Source organism: Oryctolagus cuniculus, chromosome 12 (assembly GCF_964237555.1).
Source record: "Oryctolagus cuniculus chromosome 12, mOryCun1.1, whole genome shotgun sequence".
In the NCBI taxonomy this organism is placed as follows: domain Eukaryota; kingdom Metazoa; phylum Chordata; class Mammalia; order Lagomorpha; family Leporidae; genus Oryctolagus; species Oryctolagus cuniculus.
This window is the reverse complement of record NC_091443.1, coordinates 91,418,897-91,439,333: the sequence shown is the minus strand read 5'-3', so window position 1 is coordinate 91,439,333 and position 20,437 is coordinate 91,418,897. Positions and strand designations below refer to the sequence as shown.

The 20,437-nt window shown below is 58.3% G+C and overlaps 1 protein-coding gene across 1 annotated transcript in view; it reads right to left on the bottom strand.

Moving 5' to 3' along the window:
* Nucleotides 1-744: 744 nt before the first annotated feature.
* CORO2B (coronin 2B) overlaps nt 745-20,437 on the bottom strand; it is a 122,734-nt gene continuing 103,041 nt past the window's right edge. The window contains exons 4-12 of the mRNA XM_051841569.2: nt 15,902-16,051; nt 15,171-15,335; nt 13,424-13,540; nt 11,072-11,176; nt 10,567-10,663; nt 8,277-8,389; nt 7,967-8,057; nt 7,641-7,780; nt 745-2,360 (exon numbers count right to left, since the gene is read on the bottom strand). Of these exons, the coding sequence (XP_051697529.1) occupies nt 2,229-2,360; nt 7,641-7,780; nt 7,967-8,057; nt 8,277-8,389; nt 10,567-10,663; nt 11,072-11,176; nt 13,424-13,540; nt 15,171-15,335; nt 15,902-16,051 (1,110 nt within the window). The 3' untranslated portion in view covers nt 745-2,228. The remainder of the gene's footprint in view (nt 2,361-7,640; nt 7,781-7,966; nt 8,058-8,276; nt 8,390-10,566; nt 10,664-11,071; nt 11,177-13,423; nt 13,541-15,170; nt 15,336-15,901; nt 16,052-20,437) is intronic.

Sequence of the window (20,437 nt, the reverse complement as noted above, 5' to 3'; positions counted from 1 at the left end):
AGTGGCTTACTCAACATTACACAGCCCTGCAGGTGTGGGGCAGGGTGGGGCTTTCGTCATTCCTCCCAGCGTCCCGCCCACTGCTGCAGCCCTTCATCCTCTCCTCCTCTGTCCCCTTCGCTAAGATGTGCCCACTTCCCTTCCTATGTGTCCCTGGTGCCTTCTGAGGGCTCCTCTCCAGGTTTCCCCTGTGTCACAGTGGGCCCAGCCCTGCTCCAGCACAGACTGATCAGCTCCGAGCCTGGCTAGGAACCCAGAGCCGGGACCTCCCCACTGCCCCAGGCCCGAGCACTCTCTAGAATGCAGGACTCACACTAGAACCTGCCAATTGGAGGTCAGGGAGCTGGGTGTCTGTGCCTCATGGGTGGTGCTGGGTGGCAGCAGTGTGCTACACAGGTGTCTCTCAGACCCCAGCACAACATCTTCGGACAGCTGTGGGGCGGCAGTTCCCAGCCAGGGCTGGTTTTGACACCCAGGGGACGTGGGGCAGGATCTCCGGTCGTTTCCAGTTGTCGGAGGTTGCTCTGGCGTCTGACGGACAGCAGCCAGGGAAACCTCGCACAGGACATCCCCCAGGCAAAGAGCGATCTGGCCCAAAGCAGGGCTGAGATGAATGAAAGTGTGGAATTACTTCTATACAGACATGGGTTGCGCTTCCAGAAAGGAACCTGGGGCCATGGATTGGGAAGCTGACCAGCAAAGAGACCACGGTGACCAAGAGCAACGAGCCACAAGGGGGTCTGATAAGTTGAAAACTTTTTATTTCAATTCTATCCTTAGGAGGCAGCATAAATAATCACAGAAGACCACGAGGTCAGTGGGAAAGAAAAAAAAAAAAGCGTGGAGGTGTGTGGTGGGGAGATGAGAGCTAATGCAGTCCATCTGTGGGCTGGGGGCAGAGACCCTGCCTGAGCCGGCTGGAGAGGGGCAGGGGTCTTGGAGGGGTGAGGGGCTCCTCCCTGCCCAGCTCACCTGGCCTCTGCACACAGGCTGTCCTGCAGGGTGGCCAGGGCAAAGCAGGCGTGGCTACAGCGCAGCAGGTACCTCCTGGCTCCAGAGAGTGAAGCGTGGACACCCGTTTCTTAATCCTCAGATCTCGCCCCCCAAACTGTGACTTTTCTGAGAACAGTGACTCTGGGCTCTGCATGGAGTGGAAATGAAAGGCGGAGAGAAAGAAGGAAAAACAAAACAGAAGGGAAACGTGGAGAGACCCCATGCAACGCGGCAGCGTCCCAAGGTGGGGTGCGCCCCTGGGCTTCCGCAGACGTGGGGCTCGGTGAGATCCTCCGTGTAAACGTTAAAGTGCTGTACGGATGCGAGTGACCGAGGTCGTTCCACGGGGCTAAGGCTGGAAGTGGCTGAGATCGCGGAGTGGGGGACACGCTGTGCACGCCCGGAAGCCACCGGGGAGCCCTGTTCTGCCTGCCCCAGGGCCAGGCTCCACCTTTCTCAGCCTCAGCTGCCAGGAGGAAGAGGCCTCATCTCAGGGGGAGCCCCCCGGGGGCACGAGCAGAAGCAGAAGGTGTGGACACGTGAGGGGCCTCAACGGGCAGTGTGGCATGTTGGCACGGCCGGTGTTGGGCAGACGGGAGGTGTGGCTTCCAGTCCTTTCTGGGGAAGCCCATGGTAGGGTTGGCAAGGCCCTGGGAAGTGGGGACCGGACAGCCAGGGGCCTGGGCCTGACCTGCTGGGTGACTCAGTAAGTCGCTTCCCCTCTGGGACCCTCAGTTCTGTCACTTGTCACGTGAGCCTGCCCTGCCTGGCTCACCAGTTAAGTGGGAAAAGGGTGTGCAAGAGCTCTGAGCAGAATCACGGGAAGGCAAGGGGTCATTATGGCCTTGGAGAGCATCCTCTGGATTCCCTGAAGACAAGGGGGCCGGGGGCGGGGAGAGACAGAGCGACGCTGGAGGGCTCAGGGGGCCTGCAGTCCCCTCCCCTGCGGGAGGGCCAAGTTCAAGTTCTAAGTCTAGCTGTGGCCCCGCCTCCTCCTCTGTCCATAGAGTCTGCGGTCCTCACCCCGCAGAGGGGAGGCCTGGTCCCAGGGGGCGCCGGGGGCGGGGGCTGTGGCAACGAAAGGGGCTGCCCGCTAGGGGCGTCCAGGAGAGGCGGGGTCAGAAGTTCAAAGGTCTGCTTCCGGTTCACGGCCGGCTCCAGTCCTGGCTCTGTCTCTGGGGGCGGTGGAGAAGGGGACGGTAAGGGGTCAGCTCGGCCGGCAGCCCCCGCGGGAGCTAGCAGTTCTTGGGGCTGTTGCGCAAGTTCTTCAGCTCCAGCTGCAGCTGCCGAATGCGGATGTCTTTCTGGGTGAGCTCCTCTTTCAGCCGCCGGATCTCGTCTTGCTGCCGGAAGAACATGCGGAGGAGCTGGGGGCGGAGAGCGCGCGGGTGAGAAGGGGAGTGTGGGGGGGTGTCTCCCGCCCCCACGCTCGCCCCGCCCCGCCCCTGCCCTCCTCCCCTCCCCCCTGCCTGCCCCGCCTTAGGCTCCCCGCCCGCTCATCCTCTTCTCCACCGTCCCCTGTCCTGGCCCAGCCACATTCATAGATGCTGGGTACCCGAGGCAGGAGCGAGGCTGCACGGTCCAGTTTTCCAAATTTCCCAAGCTTACACCCTCAAGGGACCAAACCTAGGACTTCTTCTCTCTCTCTCTCTCTCTTTTTTAGCATTTTCTTTTCTCTTCCCTGTTTTAAAAATTTATTTATTTGAAAGGCGCAGTTACAGAGAGAGAGGGAAGGAGAGACACAGACAAAGACGTCTTCCAACCTCTGGTTCACTCCCCACATGGCCGCAACTGCCAGGGCTGGGCTGGGCCAAAGCCAGGAGCCAGAAGCTCCATCTGGGTCTCTCACATGGGTAGCAGGGGCCCAAGCACTTGGACTGTCTTCTGCTGCTTTCCCAAGTGTGCTAGCAGGGAGCTAGATGAGAAGTGGAGCAGCTGGGACTCGAACCCTCGACACCACAATGCTACTCCCCATCCCTGCTCTTTTTACCCTTTTGGATGGAACCCCCTATACCCCTCCATCTCTGCTCAGGGAGGCTCAGGGCTTGGATTGGAGCCTGGTCTGCTCCCTGGTGCGGTGTGGCCCCGACAGCAACATGGACGTTGGTGCTGGGCGGTGATGCGTTTCCTGGGGTGGCTGTGCAGACCTGCACTGAAACGACCCCCAGACTAAGCACAGCTGCCCAGAGGCTCTGGCTGAGACCTGCAGTCCCCTGTGTGCTCTCCGACTCCCTGGTGTGAATTGCTGTTGGGGAACTTAATTAACTAGGTTATAAAAGGATGAAAGGGGTAGGAAGAGAGAATTTACATAAAAACTGAGTTGGGGACAGGTGCTTTGATCTAGCAGGTAAAGCCGCCTGTCTGAGGCGCTGACATGTGTATATGAGGCCCGGCTGCTCCACTTCCCATCCTGCTCTCTGTTAATGCACCTGGGAATGCAGTAGAAGATGGCCCAAGTCCTTGGGCCCCTGCACCCACGTGGGAGACCTGGAGGAAGCTCCTGGCTCCTGGCTTCTGATCAGTCCAGCTCTGGTGGTTGTGGCCATTTGGGGAGTGAACTAGCGGATGGGAGATCGATCTCTCGATCTTTCTTTCTCTTTCTCTTTCTTTCTTCTCTCTCTGTAACTCTGCCTTTCAAATAAATAAATAAATCTTTAAAAAGAACTGAGTTAAATGCTTTAGAAAAATCTTGATCCAGGTGATGAGGCAGACATGGCTCGAACCGCAACAGGTTGGTGCACATTCCGCGTGTTGCTTGCGTGTGCGTGGTGCAAACTCACAGAACTCTGCACCACTATGAAGTGTACCAGCAGGAAGTGATGCCTGGTCACCTGTCTCAATTAAAGCCTGGGGAAAACATGGTGAAAACCAGGGCTTTGCTTTCTGGTACTTTAAGTTCTTGTTCCACCTAAAAGCAGCAAACCCAACGCCTGCAGTGGAGGGAGATGTGACAAAGACATGGCAGATTCCACCCGGGAAGGTCTCGTCCAGAGCAGGTCTGTTGCAACAAAATACGATGAAGCCGTGCATATGTTTTGTGTTTTATGTTTTAAATGAAAATCAGGGTTTAAAGAATGCATGTATCATTTTTAGGATTCCTCCTTTAAATTATTTTTAAAAAAGTAGACTTCTTTACTTGAAAAGCAGAGGGGGAGAGAGAAAGAGAGATGAGATACCTTCCATCCGCTGGTTCACTCCCCAAATGGTAACAACAGCCAGGGCTGAGCCAGGCGGAAGCCAGCAAGGAGCCTGGAGCTCCATTCTTGTCTCCCATGTGAGTGGCAGGGGTCCAAGTGCTTAGACCCTCCTCCGCTGCTTTCCCAGGCGCATGAGCAGAGAACTGGATCAGAAGTGGAGCCACCGGAGCTCGAACCAGGCACTGAGAGATGGGATGCCGGCACTGCACATGGTGGTGAACCTGCTGCCTCCCAATGCCCACTCCAGTCCTGGCTACTTCTGTTCAAAAGGACGGCGCGCTACGGTCCTTACACTGGATCATTCCACACTTACCTTACCCAAGAGGCCAAGAAGTGACACACTGGATCATTCTATACATTCTTGTGCCTTCCAAGTCCAGAAAATTCTTTGCATAGTTTTTTCCCCCTTTTGGTCTGCTTTTGTCAAAATACAGCTTCCTGAGGTACAATTCATGTCGAGCTGGACAAGCCTGGGTCTTTTCCTCCTCGTCACACCATCATCAGTGGTTTCCTAACCCCGGGATCCCGTGTCTCCCATTCACAGCCACGCTTCCTGCCGGGTTGCCCACAGCAGACTGGGGCACCCTGGGTGCAGACTGGGGGCAACCCAAACTCCACAGGATCTCAGGAGGGGTCTTCCCCAGGACAGGGACGCATCACAGCATCTGTGTAGCCTGCTCAGAGCCCCTTCAAACTTCCCTGCCGGCTCTCAGTTCTGACTCACAGAGACAAGTCCATGGCTAGTTGTCATCTGATTTAACTTCTGTGCAACGGTGCCTTCTCCCCACCCCATGCCAGAACCAAGTTCAGGGCCTTGCTGTTGCCCACCTGGGCTATTGCAGCAATCCACATATGTCCATGTATCACTACCTTCAAAAAGTAGGGCACTTGGGGGCCGCTATCGAGGTGCAGCCGCTTGAGCTGCTGCCTGCGATGCTGGCATCCCATGTGGGCATGGTCGCTGGTTTGAGCCCAGTTGCTCCACTTCCCATCCAGCTCTCTGTTAATGGCCTGGGAAAGCAGTAGAAGATGGCCCAAGTCCTTGGGCCCCTGTACCCACATGGGAGACCTGGAGGAAGCTCCTGGCTCCTGGCTCTGGATTGGCTCAGCCCTGGCCATTGTGGCCATCTGGGGAGTGAACCAGTGGAGGATGGAAGATCTCTCTTGCTCTCCCTCTCTCCTTCTGTCTCTGTAACCCTGCCTTTCAAATAAATAAAATAAATCTTTAAAAAATAAAAAAATTTAAAAAGGGAGCTTTTTTTTAAAAAAAAAAATGGAAAACGTTAACTAGATACAGAAGCAGAAAGAGTTGCATTGTGGGCCAGCGCCGCGGCTCACTAGGCTAATCCTCCACCTAGCGGTGCCGGCACACCAGGTTCTAGTCCCGGTCGGGGCGCTGGATTCTGTCCTGGTTGCCCCTCTTCCAGGCCAGCTCTCTGCTGTGGCCAGGGAGTGCAGTGGAGGATGGCCCAAGTGCTTGGTCCCTGCACCCCATGGGAGACCAGGATAAGTACCTGGCTCCTGCCATCGGATCAGCGCGGTGCGCCGGCCGCAGTGCACCGGCCGCAGCAGCCATTGGAGGGTGGACCAACGGCAAAGGAAGACCTTTCTCTCTGTCTCTCTCTCACTGTCCACTCTGCCTGTCAAAAAAAAAAGAGTTGCATCGTGAACCCTCAAGTGCCCCATCACCCAGCATCAGCAAAGAATCTGTGTCTGCTCTTGCTTCACCACTGCCCCCCACTCCCCTGCACAGCCCCTCCCAGCCCCTCCCTCAGGAACGGCTTGGAAGCAAATCCCATTTATTACGTGACCTCCTCTGGCCCGAGAAATCTGAGCATCTTGCCACATGGGCACACAAAGCGTATTTGTGGCGACTCTTGGCCACTTGTCAATCTTCGCCTTAAGATCTCAGAGGTCAAGAACAGCCTGATTCTTATTAAAAAGTTTTACCTTAAGTTGATGGAGCAGGTCACTGCTAAGATCGCTCCCAGGTTATTTATTTATTTATTTATTTTGACAGGCAGAGTTAGACAGTGAGAGAGCGAGAGAGAAAGACAGAGAGAAAGGTCTTCCTTCTGTTGGTTCACCCCCCAAATGGCCGCCACGGCCGGCGCACTGCGCCGATCTGAAGCCAGGAGCCAGGTGCTTCCTCCTGGTCTCCCATGTGGTTGCAGGGCCCAATCACTTGGGCCATCCTCCATGGCCTTCCCGGGCCATAGCAGAGAGCTGGACTGGAAGAGGAGCAACTGGGACAGAATCTGGCGCCCCAACCAGGACTAGAACCCAGGGTACCGGCGCCACAGGCAGAGGATTAGACTAGCGAGCCGTGGCGCTGGCTGCCCCCAGGTTATTACTGCCTGCCCTCAAGGGTGGGCTGGACTTAGGAGCTTGCTTCACTGGACAGAATCTGGATGCCAGTTCCAAGATTCGGATAGAAGACTGTGGCTTTTCCCTTAGACACCCTCGCTTGCTGCCATGCCCCGGGACAGGCCAACTTCCCGGCTGTGGGCTGCCCCTTGGGGAGAGTCCATGGGACCCATGGGAAGCTGCTGCTCATGGCCCCCTCACTCCTGCCCACAACCACACTGACGCTTCCCCAGTTGAGCCTTCGGATGCAACTGCAGCCCCGGCTGCCAGTGGAACTCTGCTGGAGCCGCAGACGCTTCCGGCAACTGGGAGGTCGCAGCGGTGTAGGGGTTTAGGTCACTGAGTTCTGGGTCAGTTGTACCGCAGCAAGAGGCAGCTAATGCAGGTGGCCCCTCCCTTTGAGCGGAAAGAGCGCTCAACACTTAGGGGTCACCTCTTTGACATTCCCAGCATTTCGCGGCACCATTTCACCAGGAGGAAGTGTTCCTAGGAAACCCGAGAAGCGGCACAGCCAGGATCCTGAGACAGATGGCTCCCTGCAGCCGTCCAGGGTTCAGCTGCTTTGGGCCTTGGGCCTGGCACGTGGCTGGCATCCTGAGAATCCTGGCTGAGCTGAACGGCACCGGCCCCCAAAGGACAGGCTGTGGGGTGGAAGGAGATGACTCTGGGGACAGGGATGGGGCCTGGTGATAGCTGTCCCTGAACGAACTGGCCCCTGTTCCAGATGCTGCACGGGGCACTTTTACAAACACCCAGCCTCTTCCACAAAGACAGGCGGCGCCAGAACCCTTCACTGTCCCTCCAGCGAGGAAGGTGAAGTGGGCGGGGCCTCCTGTGACCCCAGAGGACAGCAGAAATTCGGAATGGAATTGCGAGGAGAGGAGAGGCACAACCCTGTGGGTGAGCAGCTAGGCGGTCCGGCAGGGCTGGGGAGCCGGTATCCGCGTCACGTCCGGCCTCTGTTTTACCGGGGTCAAAGGCAACGGAAGCCGGCCGCAGGTGACTGTGGCATTTGTCACGGAGAGCAACACGCCCGGGAGTGGAGCGGGCCTCCAGGCTGAAATGCACAGGTCTGGCTCTCACCTCGTTCTCCGTCCGGGGCGGGACGTTTTCTAGCAAATCTATGCCGTTGACTACGACACTCTTCTTTTCTCTGACGGGAGCCTTAAATACCAGTTTCGATGACTTCTTGTAGCCTTCTTTCAAAGACATCAGCACGGGATCTGAGGAAGCCAAGGAGAAGTCTCAGCTCAAGGGGCGCAAGTGATGGGGATTTCGGCAGCCTGGCGGGGTATGGGGGAGGGGCGTCAGGAGGGAGCCTGCGCCAGGGGAACTGTGGCAAGCCAAGCCAGGCCAGAGGCCCGGGTGCAGCCCCGGAACCCTCCTGCAGAGTCCAGCCCTTGCAGTACCTCGGTTGATGCCCCCCAGCCACTCATCCGGGGTCAGAGCTGGCTCCGTGCCTGGCGTCATGGGGTAGATGTCTTCCTGGTAGGAATCCGACTGCAGGGGGAGGAGCAAAAGAGTGGGCAGCTGGGGCTTGCTGCCTGGCCGGACCTCCCGCCATGCCACTTACTTCTCTGCCCTCAACGCCCCCCTCTGACCCGAGAGCATCTCCCCGCCACTGCTCCAAAGTGGGCCTGCCGTCTGCACCCCCTGGGCCCGGTGGTGGCGAGCAGGGGGGGAGGAGTGAACGGGGTGGGGGAGCCAGGCATGACTCACCCTCCGCGGCACAATCATGGAGATGGGCTCGATGAGACCCTTGAGCGTCACCAGCTTGTAGAAGCGAAACACCTCGCAGGCCGACACGTCCAGGCCGTGTTTGGGCATGACCCCTGGGGACAGGCACACGCAGTCCGCGGGGGCCTGGGACCCTCCTGGCAGCACCCGACCCCCTGACGCTCTCAGCCTCAGAAGGCAGAGGGCAGGGGGTGGGCTGGGGTCTCCTGACCCAGGCTCTGTCTCAGTTATCCTCGTGCCAGCCCTGCCTCCCCAGGGTGGAGACTTTGTACCTGGGCCTTTCAGAACTGGGACGGCAGAGGTGTTTGAATCTAGTCCTCTCGTTTTACAGAGGGGGCTTCTGAGGGGCGGAGGACAAGGGGGTGCCCAGGGTCACATCAGGGGCACAAGTGATGGGGACCTGAGTGGGGCTCCACCTCAGCCTGCTGGAGGGTCAAAGCTTTGCTCCCGGACAAAGCTGCTCAGCATGGGGAGGGGCGTGATGGGGGAGGGGCGTGATGGGGGAGGGGCGTGACGGGGGAGGGGTGTGATGGTTCCCCGGGTGGGACTGGAGGCCTGCAGACCTGGGCTTGAGTTCTGCCTCCACTGTGTGGCCACCCTGGGGTCAGCTACTTTAACTTCTCTGAGTCCAGGGCGAGGACAGGCGGTCATCCTCGCTTCCTCTCCTCTCCTCCTCACCCCACCCCATCTCATCTGAAACCTCGGCCAGGCCTGCTGACCGCCCTGCCTCCTAAACATCTCCTGGGTGTGTCTCCTCATCCAGTGCCCCCTCCCTTGCCTGAAAGCCCCCAGCTGCTTCCCCGCTGGTCTCCCTGCCTCCCTAAGCCAGAGCAATCAGAAAGTGACAGTCCGTCTCTCACCCACCGGCCCACGACTGCCCGGTAAAACCCAAACTCCTTCTGCCTGTTGCTTGCTGCATCCCATGGGATTCGGCCCCTGACTGTTACCCTCCCCATCTCTGGCTGTGTTGTGCAGTCTCCTCCATGCTCAGCCACACCGACCTCCCCTCAGATCTTGGAGCATGCCAGTTTCGTCCTGGCCACAGGACCTTTGCACTGATGATCTCCCCTGCAGGATTACTCTTCCCCTCCTGCCTTTCAGATCTCAGCTTGAGATATCAGATGCACAGAGAGACCCTCCCTGACCACCTCCCCCGTCTCAAGCAGCTGCCAGCCACTCTGTTGTCTCGCCCCACGAGATTGTCTGCCTAGAACCCATCTGTTTATCTCCTGTCCTCCCCTTAGTGCAGTGCGAGCCTCACTGTGGCCCTGGGTCCAGCAGGCAGGGTCTGGTACCCGTGGGTGTCTGTGGATCAGCTGCAGGAAGGAGCCAGGTGCTGTGGGCACAGTCTCCTAGCTTTCCAAAAGCCCTGCAAGGGGGGCTTGCCTTTCCCCAATTTACAGATGTGGAGACAGACTTGGAGGGATGCAGCACACAGTCTAAGCCAGAATGAAAACCCAGGCAGCTCCAAAGTCCAGGCTGCGTTTTGATAGGATCCAAGGAAGGGGTGATGGTGAGAAGCGGGCGTGACAGGGCTAGGGGCAAGGTGAAACCACTGGAGCAGCCACTGGGGCCCCAGAGATCCTGGGCCTCTGTTTTGCCATTGGCCATGGAGATGGGCTCTTGGGCTCATCCAGCTGTAAGTTCCCGAGGCAGACCCTGTCTGTGACACAGATCCACAGAGGGATCCACAGATCCACAGAGGGATCCAGGGATCCACAGATCCCATGCGCTCTGAAGGGGGCACATCCGCTGACGAGCGGCTCCGCTGGGGGGCGCTGCGCCCAACTGTGGGAGCGCAGCCACCCATCGCACAGCTTCACGACAAGACTTGAGTGGTGGGAGACTGTAGGGCTGAGGACCACCTGGCCTGACTCCCCTCCGCCCAGCAACCCCCAAGCCCTCTCTAGAGCTGGGTGCAAGAATCCCAGAGTGCAGGCTGCAGCCATGGGTCTCCCGGAACATCTACCCGTCCTCCACGGTGAGAATGGCGCTGCTGCTGGCCCTGGCTTCCCAGAGGTGCCCACGGGGTCGGGTCTAGGCCCCGCTCTGACCTTCCCCCCATCATGTCACAGCCACTGTGGGTTCAGTCGCCCCCTCCCCACCCCACCCCTGCCCCACCATGCCCCGGGCAGTGAGGATACAGCGCACAGGCAGGCGGGGGACTGCTGACGTCACGGGGGTAGCACCGTAGGTCCCAGCCCGTCTTGCTTTCTTCTGCGGGGAGGAGGGGAGGTGCCCTCGCTTCACAGGTGCAGCCTTGGGCCCTTACCCAGGCCTTTCTGTGGAGCCGGGGACCGGAACTCCATGAGGTAACTCAGGTAGGGCTTCTCCGTACTGATCTCGTAGTACCGGATGTTTCCGTCCCCCTGCCGGGGCAGAGAGTGGCTGGTGAGTCAGTGCAGGGAGGGCGGGGCCCAGGGGCTGCTGAAGAGACCCTCTCCCCACCACCACCACCCCGCATTGTGCCATAGGGGGACACCTGGCAGGTGCAGGTGGGCTGGGCGGGGCCATGGGTGTGTGGCAGGTGTCTAAGCCCATCCCTAGTCCTGGCCTGCACTTCAGCTTTGAGCTCTGCCCAGTGTCAACCCCACTTCAATTTCCATCTTTCAGGAGCTCCCAGTCGCAGCATTTCAGTGACAGCCAGTGGCGGAAGAGGGTGAGGCCCGCCCCCCGCTGGGTCAGGGGACACTGCCGAGAGCCAGCGGGCTCCTTTTAGGGGGCTGTGGCAGCAGCAGGGGCGCAACGGGGGCAGGGTCCCCTCCCCACTCCACTACCTTTCCAGCCAGGTAGAGCATGTGGGTGTCGGCGTCGTAGAAGGGGAACAGGAGGCCAGAGAGGCCATCGATCTCCTCCTCGATCAGGGGCATGGACAGGTCCTCCTGTATGCGTGGGGGAGGGGCAGTGAGCCCACGTCCAGGCAGGACGGCCCAATGTCACCGCCCACATCCCAGCAGGACCCCTGGAGCTCCAGCTCCTGCATGTCAAGGTCCCTGCAGATGGGGCTGGCGTTGTGGCGCACACAGTAAGTTGTTACCACCTGTGATGCCGGCGTCCCATACTGGAGACCTGGTTCGAATCCCTGATGCTCCTCTTCCGATCTGACTCCCTGGGAAGGCAGCAGATGATGGCCAAGTACTTGGGCCTCTGCCAACCAAGTGGGAGACCCGGATGGAGTTCCTGGCTCCTAGCTTTGGTCTGGCCCGGCCTCAACTGTTGCGTCATTTGGGGAGTAAACTCGCAGATGGAAGATCTCCCTCTCTCTGACTCTCCCTGTCTCACTGTAACTCTTTCAAATAAATACATAAATAAATCTTTAAAAACAAGTTTAAAAGGTCCCCGTAGATGTTTGCAAGCCTGTACTACAGGACAGCACAAAGTTGGAGGTGACGAGTGGCCGGGGCCGTGGGAAGGGCTCGGTTTTCTCGAGTATCACTTCCCGACACACTGCTTCCTGCATCCCCATGTAGCTCTCAGCCCCAACGCTGGAAAAAGTGAGAGAACTTGCAGGGGTGGCTGGCTGGATACCGGCCCTTGAAGGCCTTCTTTTAAAAATTTGTTTATTGGGGGCCGGCTTTGGGGTATAGCAGGTTAATCCTCCTCCTGCAGTACCGGCATCCCGTATGGGCTCCAGTTTGAGTCCCGGCTGCTCCATTTCCAATCCAGCTCTCTGCTGTGGCCTGGAAAAGCAGCGGAAGATGGCCCAAGTTCTTGGGCCCCTGCACCCAGGTGGGAGACCAAGAAGAAGCTCCGGGCTCCTGGCTTTGGCCTGACCCAGTCCTGGCCATTGCAGCCATTTGGGGGAGTGAACCAGAGGATGGGAGATTGATCTCTCTGTCTCTACTCCTCTCTAACTCTGCCTTGCAAATAAATTTTAAAAACTTTTAAATTGCTTTTAAAAAAAGAAAAATTTATTTTATTTGACAGGGAGAGAGGGAGAGAGAGAGAGAGAGACTCACTCATTTGCTGGTTCATTCCCCAAATGCTCACAACAGCCAGCCCTGGGCCAGGCCAAAGCCAGGAGCCAGGAACTCAATCTGGGTCTCCCACATGGCTGGCGGCATCTCCTGCTGCCTCCCAGGTGCATTAGCAGGAGGCTAGACCTCGGATATGGGACAGGCTAGACCTCTGATATGGGACACTGGCATCCCAGGCTGTGGCTTAACAGCTGTGCCCAGTGCCCCTCCCCGCGAAGGGCTTCCGTACCAAGCTCCGCCTCTGGAGGCTCTGATTCCTCAGCTGGCTGTGGCAGCCCAGGCTCCTGACTTTCTGAGGATGTCACGTCCCAGCGCCAAGGCTGCTTCGCTTAGTCCAAATCCAGCCGCTCCTCTGCCCTCGGCCCTTCCTCCACTGCGCATGCGCACTGCCCGGCTGTGCCCTCCACAGCTCTGCTGGGAACGCAGACCTGCAGTTGCAGGCCTGCGCCGTGCAACCCGCCTCGTCCCAGCCCTTTGTTTAAGAGAGGGGGACACAGGCCTTCCTGAGGTCACACAGAGCACTGAGCACCTCGTGCCTCTGCTCCGGGAGGAGACCAGACGCGGGTGCCCATGACCCCGCAGGTCCAGCCCAGAGTCCAGCTAGCCAGGCCTGGCCTTGAGCACCCGCACAGATGAATGCTGACAAAAGCAGAGGGTTTGGGGCAGAGGAGCCAAGCTCCCTTGGTGTAAAAACACTGACTTGGCTGCCCTGTGGGGTCAGAGGAACCTTCAGGAAGGGATGGCCTGAGGGCCTCCCGAGCCCAGTGGACCCACTAGGGGACAGAGTCCCAGCGCACGCTTGTGCTATAAATGGAGACCCACTCTGCACCTGCGAGGCTCTCGGACAGCACCCCAGCTCCAGCCAGGATGGCTCTGCCCTATCCACTCGCCACACAAGGATGGGGCCAGGGCTGAGACCCCCGGAGACCCCCTCTGTGAGCCCATCCCTCCAGCGTCCGGTGAGCCGACATCTCTTCCCACCCTCCGCCTGGACCGGACACCCCGGGGCACTCACCCCACAAACCTCACCGCCCCTGCCTGGGGAGCAAGAGATGCCATGAGCTCCAATCTAGGCTCCCCAGTGTGAGAACGCCCCGCCCACTGCAGCCTCCTGGTCTCGGAGGGCCATCCATCCCAGGCGCCATGGCTGACCTGGTCCCAGAGGGCGATCTGTCTTGTGTTCCACCTGGAGACCCCCGTCGTGAGGAGCCGCTTCATGTTCCCCAGGAACACCACCCGGTTCACTCTGTGGTTTTTGCAGCTTGCCTCCTGGTGGGCACACAGAGAGCAGGTGAGCCAGGGCCCCCGGCACTTGTGATGGGCTAGGGGGCTGCTCCTGGCAACGATTGTCTGTGTCTTCATCCCTGGGCCCTGGGAATACTTCCTTCTGGGAGGGGAGGGGGAAGAAAAGGGTCCTGGCACACGTGACCAAGTTAAGGACCCTGAGAAGAGGCGAGTACCCTAACTGTCGGAGCAGAAGGTGCAGACGCAGGAGGAGATGAGGCTGCAGGGGCGGAGTCTGGCAGGAAGAGCCGAAGGCACCAGCAGCTGCAGGCAGAAGGCACCTGTTCTGGACTCCACCCTCGGGTGGGGAGTGAGGCCCTGCTGCCGCCCTGATCTGGGACCTCTGGCCCCCGGAACTCTGAGACACTGGCCTTCCATTGTATGAAGCCCCCTCCTTGTAGTCATTTGTTAACATAGCCCCAGGAAAGTAACACAGAGGCTGGGCGCACCGGAGCCCTGGGAGCCCAGGCAGCCAGCCTCCGTGTGCTTTGTGAGAGCAGCCGGCGACAGGGCAGGGGGCGGCTACCCTGGACCAAGAGTCCATCAGGGGCTGCTGCGTGCCAGGCACTGGCACCGGGGCTGGAATGGATCGGCAGCCCCACTATGGATGGAGGAAGACGGAGCACACGGGGCTCAGATGCCGACTCCTTCTTAACTCTGCCGGCCAGCCCGGGGCTCCTTGTCCTCCTAGCACACGGCCCTCCTCCTCCAGGCGAGTCAGCCTCGGGTCAGGCAGGGGCCAGAGGGGGCTGGAGCAGCGTCCCCGGGAGAGGTCCCCCATGCTTTCTGGACTTGTGTCCCCGTGTGTGGGCTGGAGGTTGGGTTCTGTCTGCGCTGCCGTCCTGCCCGGTCAGCCCGGCCCCTGGGGTTCCATGGCAGCTCCTCCTGTGCTGCCAGTCGACACCTCTGCAGGCCCAGAGTTACCACGTGTAAAATGGGCGGAGCGACAGCTCCCGGGGCAGAGGGCTGTCCTGAGCACCCTGGGAAAGCGGCTGATACGAATGGCACCCGCGACCGTGATTATCACGATGTGCGGTCCGAGGAGACCTCACAAAGTTCACGGGAAGTTTGCTCTGCTGCAAAAACGTTTTGCAAGCCATGCGTCTGTTTTTTTGCAGCATGCATTTTTTTTTTTCTCATGAACTCCCTGAAGACCGCTCGCGGTGGTAGACGTGCAACACTGGACTCCTGCAGGACAAGCACGCCCAGGTCAAGCACCAGGAGACAAACTCCAGATGAACACCCAGGAGAGCAAAAGTGAGGCTCAGCTCACCGTCAGCCTCCCCACTTGCACCTGCCTCTGAGGACGGCTCCAAGTCCCCTCCTCTGGGTCCGTGTGGGACTTAGCAACGCCTGGACACACACGTGCTGCATGGTGTCACCAGAGCAGGCAGAAGGAGGGGGGCAGAAGGAGGGGGGCATTGCCGTGGGGGTGGGGTGGGGTGGAGCAGGAAAGGATCCTGAACCCCCCCCCCCCGCCCAGAGCACGGTGGGTTTCCTATGAGCCGAGGGCAGCTCGGGCCAGATGGCCGTGGCCTGTGCCTCGGGCCTGGCTGGAAGCTGAGCCCAGGACCCCACACCTTCCCGTCCAGCTGAGACCAACATGGAGCTCCACCTGCAGGACCCGGCCGGAGCGGGGCTCAATCACGCGCAGCTTCTTGTCCTTGCACGTGGTGGTGAGCAGGCTGCCGTCCGTGTTGAAGGACAGGCACAGGATCACGTCCGTGTGGCAGTCGATCATCTTCACCGGCTCGCCCACATCCAGGTTCCAGATGAGGACCTGCGAGGAGGGCGGATGCGCAGGAGGGATGGGGGTCAGCCTTGCTGCGGTCCCTACCCCACCAGCCTGAGAGAGACCCCCCAGCCCCAGGCAGGGCCCTCCTGCCACCCAAACCCATCAATATCCCTGGTCAGGTCCCAGTCCCAGCCCCAGCCTGGACTCTGTTTCCCTAGCCCACAAGGACAGAGTTCCTGGGTGCGTCCCGGGTGGCCGGCACATCTCTGCAGCGTGCACGGCGCCGGTGAAGGCGGGCGCGCGCTTCCTCCCCTGCCGCAGCTTTGTCTGCTTCCTCTCCCTCCCAGGAGAGAGCAGCGGCCACGAAGGGTCATCAGAGGAGGCAGGAAAGAGGCTCCAGCCATGGTGGGACAGGCTCAGTTGCGTATGAATGAATGAATGATTGATCGAGCAAATGTGAATGGATAAATGAGCAAGTATGAATGAATGCGCGAGCAAGCAAAGGAACGGATGAGACAACAGGAAATAGCCGTGCTCCCTGTGAGTCCCCCAAAGGCCCCCCCCGTCCCTGTGCCCCCCGACAGAGGCCACCCGCGCGCCCAACTGTGCACCTTGTAGTCGTAGCCGGCACTGAACAGGATGTTGTTGGTGGTGGGGTGCCACTCGACCAGCCCCACGCGCCGGCTGTGCCCATGCAGCTCCAGCAGGGCTTCAGTCATGTTCCGCTTCAGCCCGCCCTCGGGGATCTCCCAGATCCGCACCTGTAGAGGGGGTCCGTGGGCTGAGCAGGGGTGGGCAGGGCCGGGAGGAGCCCCTGCTGACAGGTGCCCCCTCCCTGGGACACCCGGCTTCCTGAGATCAGCCTCCTGGGCAGGGCCTGGGTGAGGTCTTGGGGATGTCCCAGGGTGGGACGGTTTTCTCTGCGAAGTCTGGAACCCGAGAACCACTCCTCCTGGTGTGTTGTGACTGCCGCAGTCTAGGCAGAGCGAGGACCACCCAGCAGCAGCTTCTAGCCCTGTCAACGCTCTGCTCAGCCCCAGCTCTTGTGTCTGCGCCACCTGGCCTCGTGCCCTAACTCTGTCCCTGACCCAGATTGGATGCCCCAGCAGTGGGAAATGCACCTGGCCGTGGCTCTGCTGGGGTGAGGGGCTCTGGGGTGGGGCTCATCAGATGGGCAGAGCCTGGCTGTCGTTGGGACTTCAAGTCTTGTGCCTGCTGCTGAAAAAGCAGGAAGACATCATCCGCAGACAGGGTGGTGCGCGGAGAGCAGCGGAGGAGAGACCAGGCGGCCTCAGTGTTGTTTCTGGGCAACCTTTGAATCCCCGCGCCCCAGCCCCGCCTGTCCTCTGATCACTCCCATCAGCCCCCGTGAGCTTCTCTCATGCACGCTGCACCCTGCAGATTCAACTGTGTCATTTTCACGTGGGGATCTTTGCCCCGGCTCGCCCGCGCGTAGCATCCAGTGAGAGCACCGTGGTGACAGTTCAGGGACTCTCAGTGCTATCGTTGTCATCGTTGCTACTATTGATTGTGGTTTAACAGGGCGGGGCAGCAGGTGCACGCAGGGCAAGAGCTTAAGACCCCTTTCAAACAGACCTTTTGAAAATCTGAACCCCATCCTCGCTAGGAAGGAGGAACAGCAGAACCAGCTCCGAGGTGCCATTGCTAATCTGCTAAAATAGCCACCTGCTAGCAAGGTGACGCCAGGACCAAAGCCTCAGTCGGTGTTTGGTAGTATTACAGAAATCAGTGGCGTTCTTCGGCAAGTGGCTTGGCAATCTAGCCATATTTATTAACACTCTTTGACCGCGTAACTTCACTTGTAGGATATAAGCAAAAATCTCCAGGTATGAAGATGTTCATGGCAACACCATTTCTGCAGAAAATGCAGACACGCCCTACAGGACCAACATTAGGGGCATACTTTGGGGTCCTATCAGCTGCTGGGCTACAATACTAAAGACCACTGATGGGAGGCAGAGCGTGTTAAATACAGCCAGAAAGGCCAGGTGTTAGGGGCAGTGGCTAAGATGCTTCCCGGGACGTCTGCATCCCAAGATCTTGGACTGGCGAGCATCAAGGCTCAGCTCCGCTCTCGATTTCAGCTTCCTGCTAATTCACACCCTGAGAGGCAGCAGGTCAGTGATCGGGTTGCTGCTCCCCTCCCCGCCCCAACAGGAGACCCAGGATTGAATTGCTGGCTTCTGGCTCGGCTGTCAAGGGCAATAGTGGATGGGAACTCTCCCCCCACCCCTGGGTCTGTCTCCTCTCCCACTCTCTATCTGCCTTTTACCTAAATAAATACATTTTTTTAAAAGTGCATTTGTCCTAGTACCTAAGACAATGGTTGGGACGCCCGTATCCCATTTTCAGAGTACTTGGGTTCAAGTCCCGCCTCTCTTTCCAATCCAGTTTCCTGTTAATGTGCACCCTGGGAGGCAGCAGGTGATGGCTCAGTGCTTGGGTCCCTGCCACCCATGCAGGAGACCTGGATGGAGTTCCTGGCTCCTGGCTTCAGCCTGGACCAGTCCTGAAGGGCCATGAGAGTGAACCAGTGGATGACAGCTCTCTGTGTCTCTCTGTCTGCATCTTGCTCTCTTTCTCTTGTTGTCTCTCTTTTAAATTGAAACTAAAAAGCAAGGAGGGAGGGAGGAAAGGATGGGAGGAAAGACAGCAGCCAAAGGCAGAGCCCAGGGCCAAGGAGCATGGCTGGGAACTGGGCACCACGAAGGGAACCCCTTCGGGAAGGTGCCTCCTCCTGAGACTGCAGAAATGAGCCTTTTCCTCACGTGTGTCCCCCAAAGACCCAGCGGGTGCACCTGTCGCCTGGGAGGCTGTAGCGTGAGAAAGGCAGGCTCAGGAGGTAGGGTCATCCTTAGGAGCAGCGGTCTGGTCCCAAAACTGCCGGGAAACATTTCCCAGTGGAGGACGGTTTCAAATGTAACCTCTCCCTTGGGTGCCCCCAGCCTTCCAGGAGAGCCTCACCCTCCCTGGCAGTCCTCAGGCTGGGGTAGGGCAGGATGGGGGAGAGGAAGTGACATAAAGGGGGCCCCCCATGCCCTGTGGCTTCTCCTTGACAGCCCCTGTGCAGGGCTGGTCAGCGCTGAGGACTGGGCTGCAAATGGCCGGAAGGCAGGGACACGCTACTGGGTATGCGACTCAGGCATCACCAGCAAGACACATGCACCTCCGACCCCCGAAGGCAGCGGGGGAAGGTGCTGCTTGCAGTGGGGACACTAATGCCTGGGTTAGGTGTACACACGCATAACACACTTCACTCTGTTTCACCCAAAAGGGATGCTCTTACCCCTATTTTAAAAAAAAGGTTTATTTATTTATTTGAAGGCAGAGTTACAGAGAGAGAGGGAGAAAAAGAGAGAAAGGGGGAGAGAGGGAGAGAGGGAGGGAGAGAGAGAGAGAGAGACAAATGAATATTCCATCTGCTGGTTCACTCCCCAGATGGCTGCAATGGCTGGGGATGGGCCAGGCTAAAGCCAGGAGCCAGGAGCTTCTTCCAGTTCTCCCACATGGGTGCAGGGACCCAAGTTCTGATTCTTTCCCAGGTGCATTAGCAGGGAGCTGGATAGGAAGTGGAGAAGCCGAGAATCAGACTGGAGCCCATATGGGATGCAGGAGTCACAGGCAGCAGCTTAACCCAGGAGGTCACAACGCCAACCCCAAAAACTACACCTTTCAAAAACTTGATTGTAGTGGCCCATCTGGTGGGCCAAACACAACTTCTCACTGTTGTTTGGAGTTGCCTCTTCTTGGTTCTTAGAAACAGCGGGCATCTCTTGTCCTGTTGGTTGGTCACTTTTGTTTGCACTTGTGTTGGAAGCTCTAGAAGCTGCTGGATGCAAAGAGGTGGAAAGAGGCCAAGAGGGGATGGGCTGTGACATGGTGGTTAAAGCTGACACCTGCAGTGCTGGCATCCCATGTGGGTACCAGTTCGAGTCCCGCTGCTCCACTTCTGATCCTGCTCTCTGCTATGGCCTGGGAAAGATGTAGAAGCTGGCCCAAGTGCTTGGGCCCCTAAATCCGGGTGGGAGACCAGGAAGAAGCTCCTGGTTACTGGCTTCAGATCTGCTGAGCTCTGGCCGTTGCGGCCAATTGGGGGGTGAACCAGTGGATAGAAGAACCTCTCTCTCTTTCTCTCTCTCTCTCTCTCTGCCTCTCCTTCTCTCTCTTTGTAACTCTGACTTTCAAGTAAATAAATAAATCTTAAAAAAAAAATGCTGGCAAGAAGGTGTCTGGGGACACTGAATTCTGTTTATGGATACCTTGTGCTGCATTTAAAAATTTTAATTGTGCATATTTATGGGATACAGTGGGATAATCTGATATTTATACAATGGCTGATCAAATCAGGTTAGTTAGCATTTCCATATCCTTAAACATCTTAAAAACTGTTTTTATTGGGGTGAGCATTTAACCATCTCCTATCTTGGAGGGCCTGGGTTCAGTACCCGGCTCTGGCTCCTGTCTCCAGATTCCTACCAATGCGCACCCTGGGAGGCAGTGGTGACAGCTCAAGTGACTGGGCCTCTGCCACCCACGCGGGAAACCCGGAGTGAGTTCCCAGCTCCTGGCTTCCTTGTGGGAATTTGGGAATAGGAGTGCTCGATCACTCTCTCTCATCTCTCAAACAAATAAATTTAAAATGTTTAAAAAATGCTTTGATGGGGTAGACATTTCACAGAGTGGTTACAAATCTGTGTGGCTGCAGAGGGTGGTCCAAGTCCTGCGCCCACGTGGAAGACCTGGATGGAGCTCCAAGTTCCTGGCATCAGCCTGGCCCAACTCCAGTCACTGTGGCCATTTTGGGAGTGAACCAGCGGATGGAAGATCTTTTTCTCTGCCTTTCAAATAAATAATTTTTTAAAGATGCTGCTCAGAACGCCCACTTCCCACATCAGGGTGTTTGGCTCAGAGTCCTGACTCCACTCCGGACTCCAGCTTCCTGCCAACGTTTACCTGGGGCTGCAGCAGGCAGGTGATGGTCCAACAGTTGGGCTCCACTAGCGAGAAGCTAGAACAGGATTGAGCCAGGACTGGAACCTGCTCAGACACGGGATGTTGGGGTCCCAACGGCTCGGCCAGATGCTCAGCCCAGTGTGGAGCCTCCGAGGCTCTCTCTTCCATTCGCA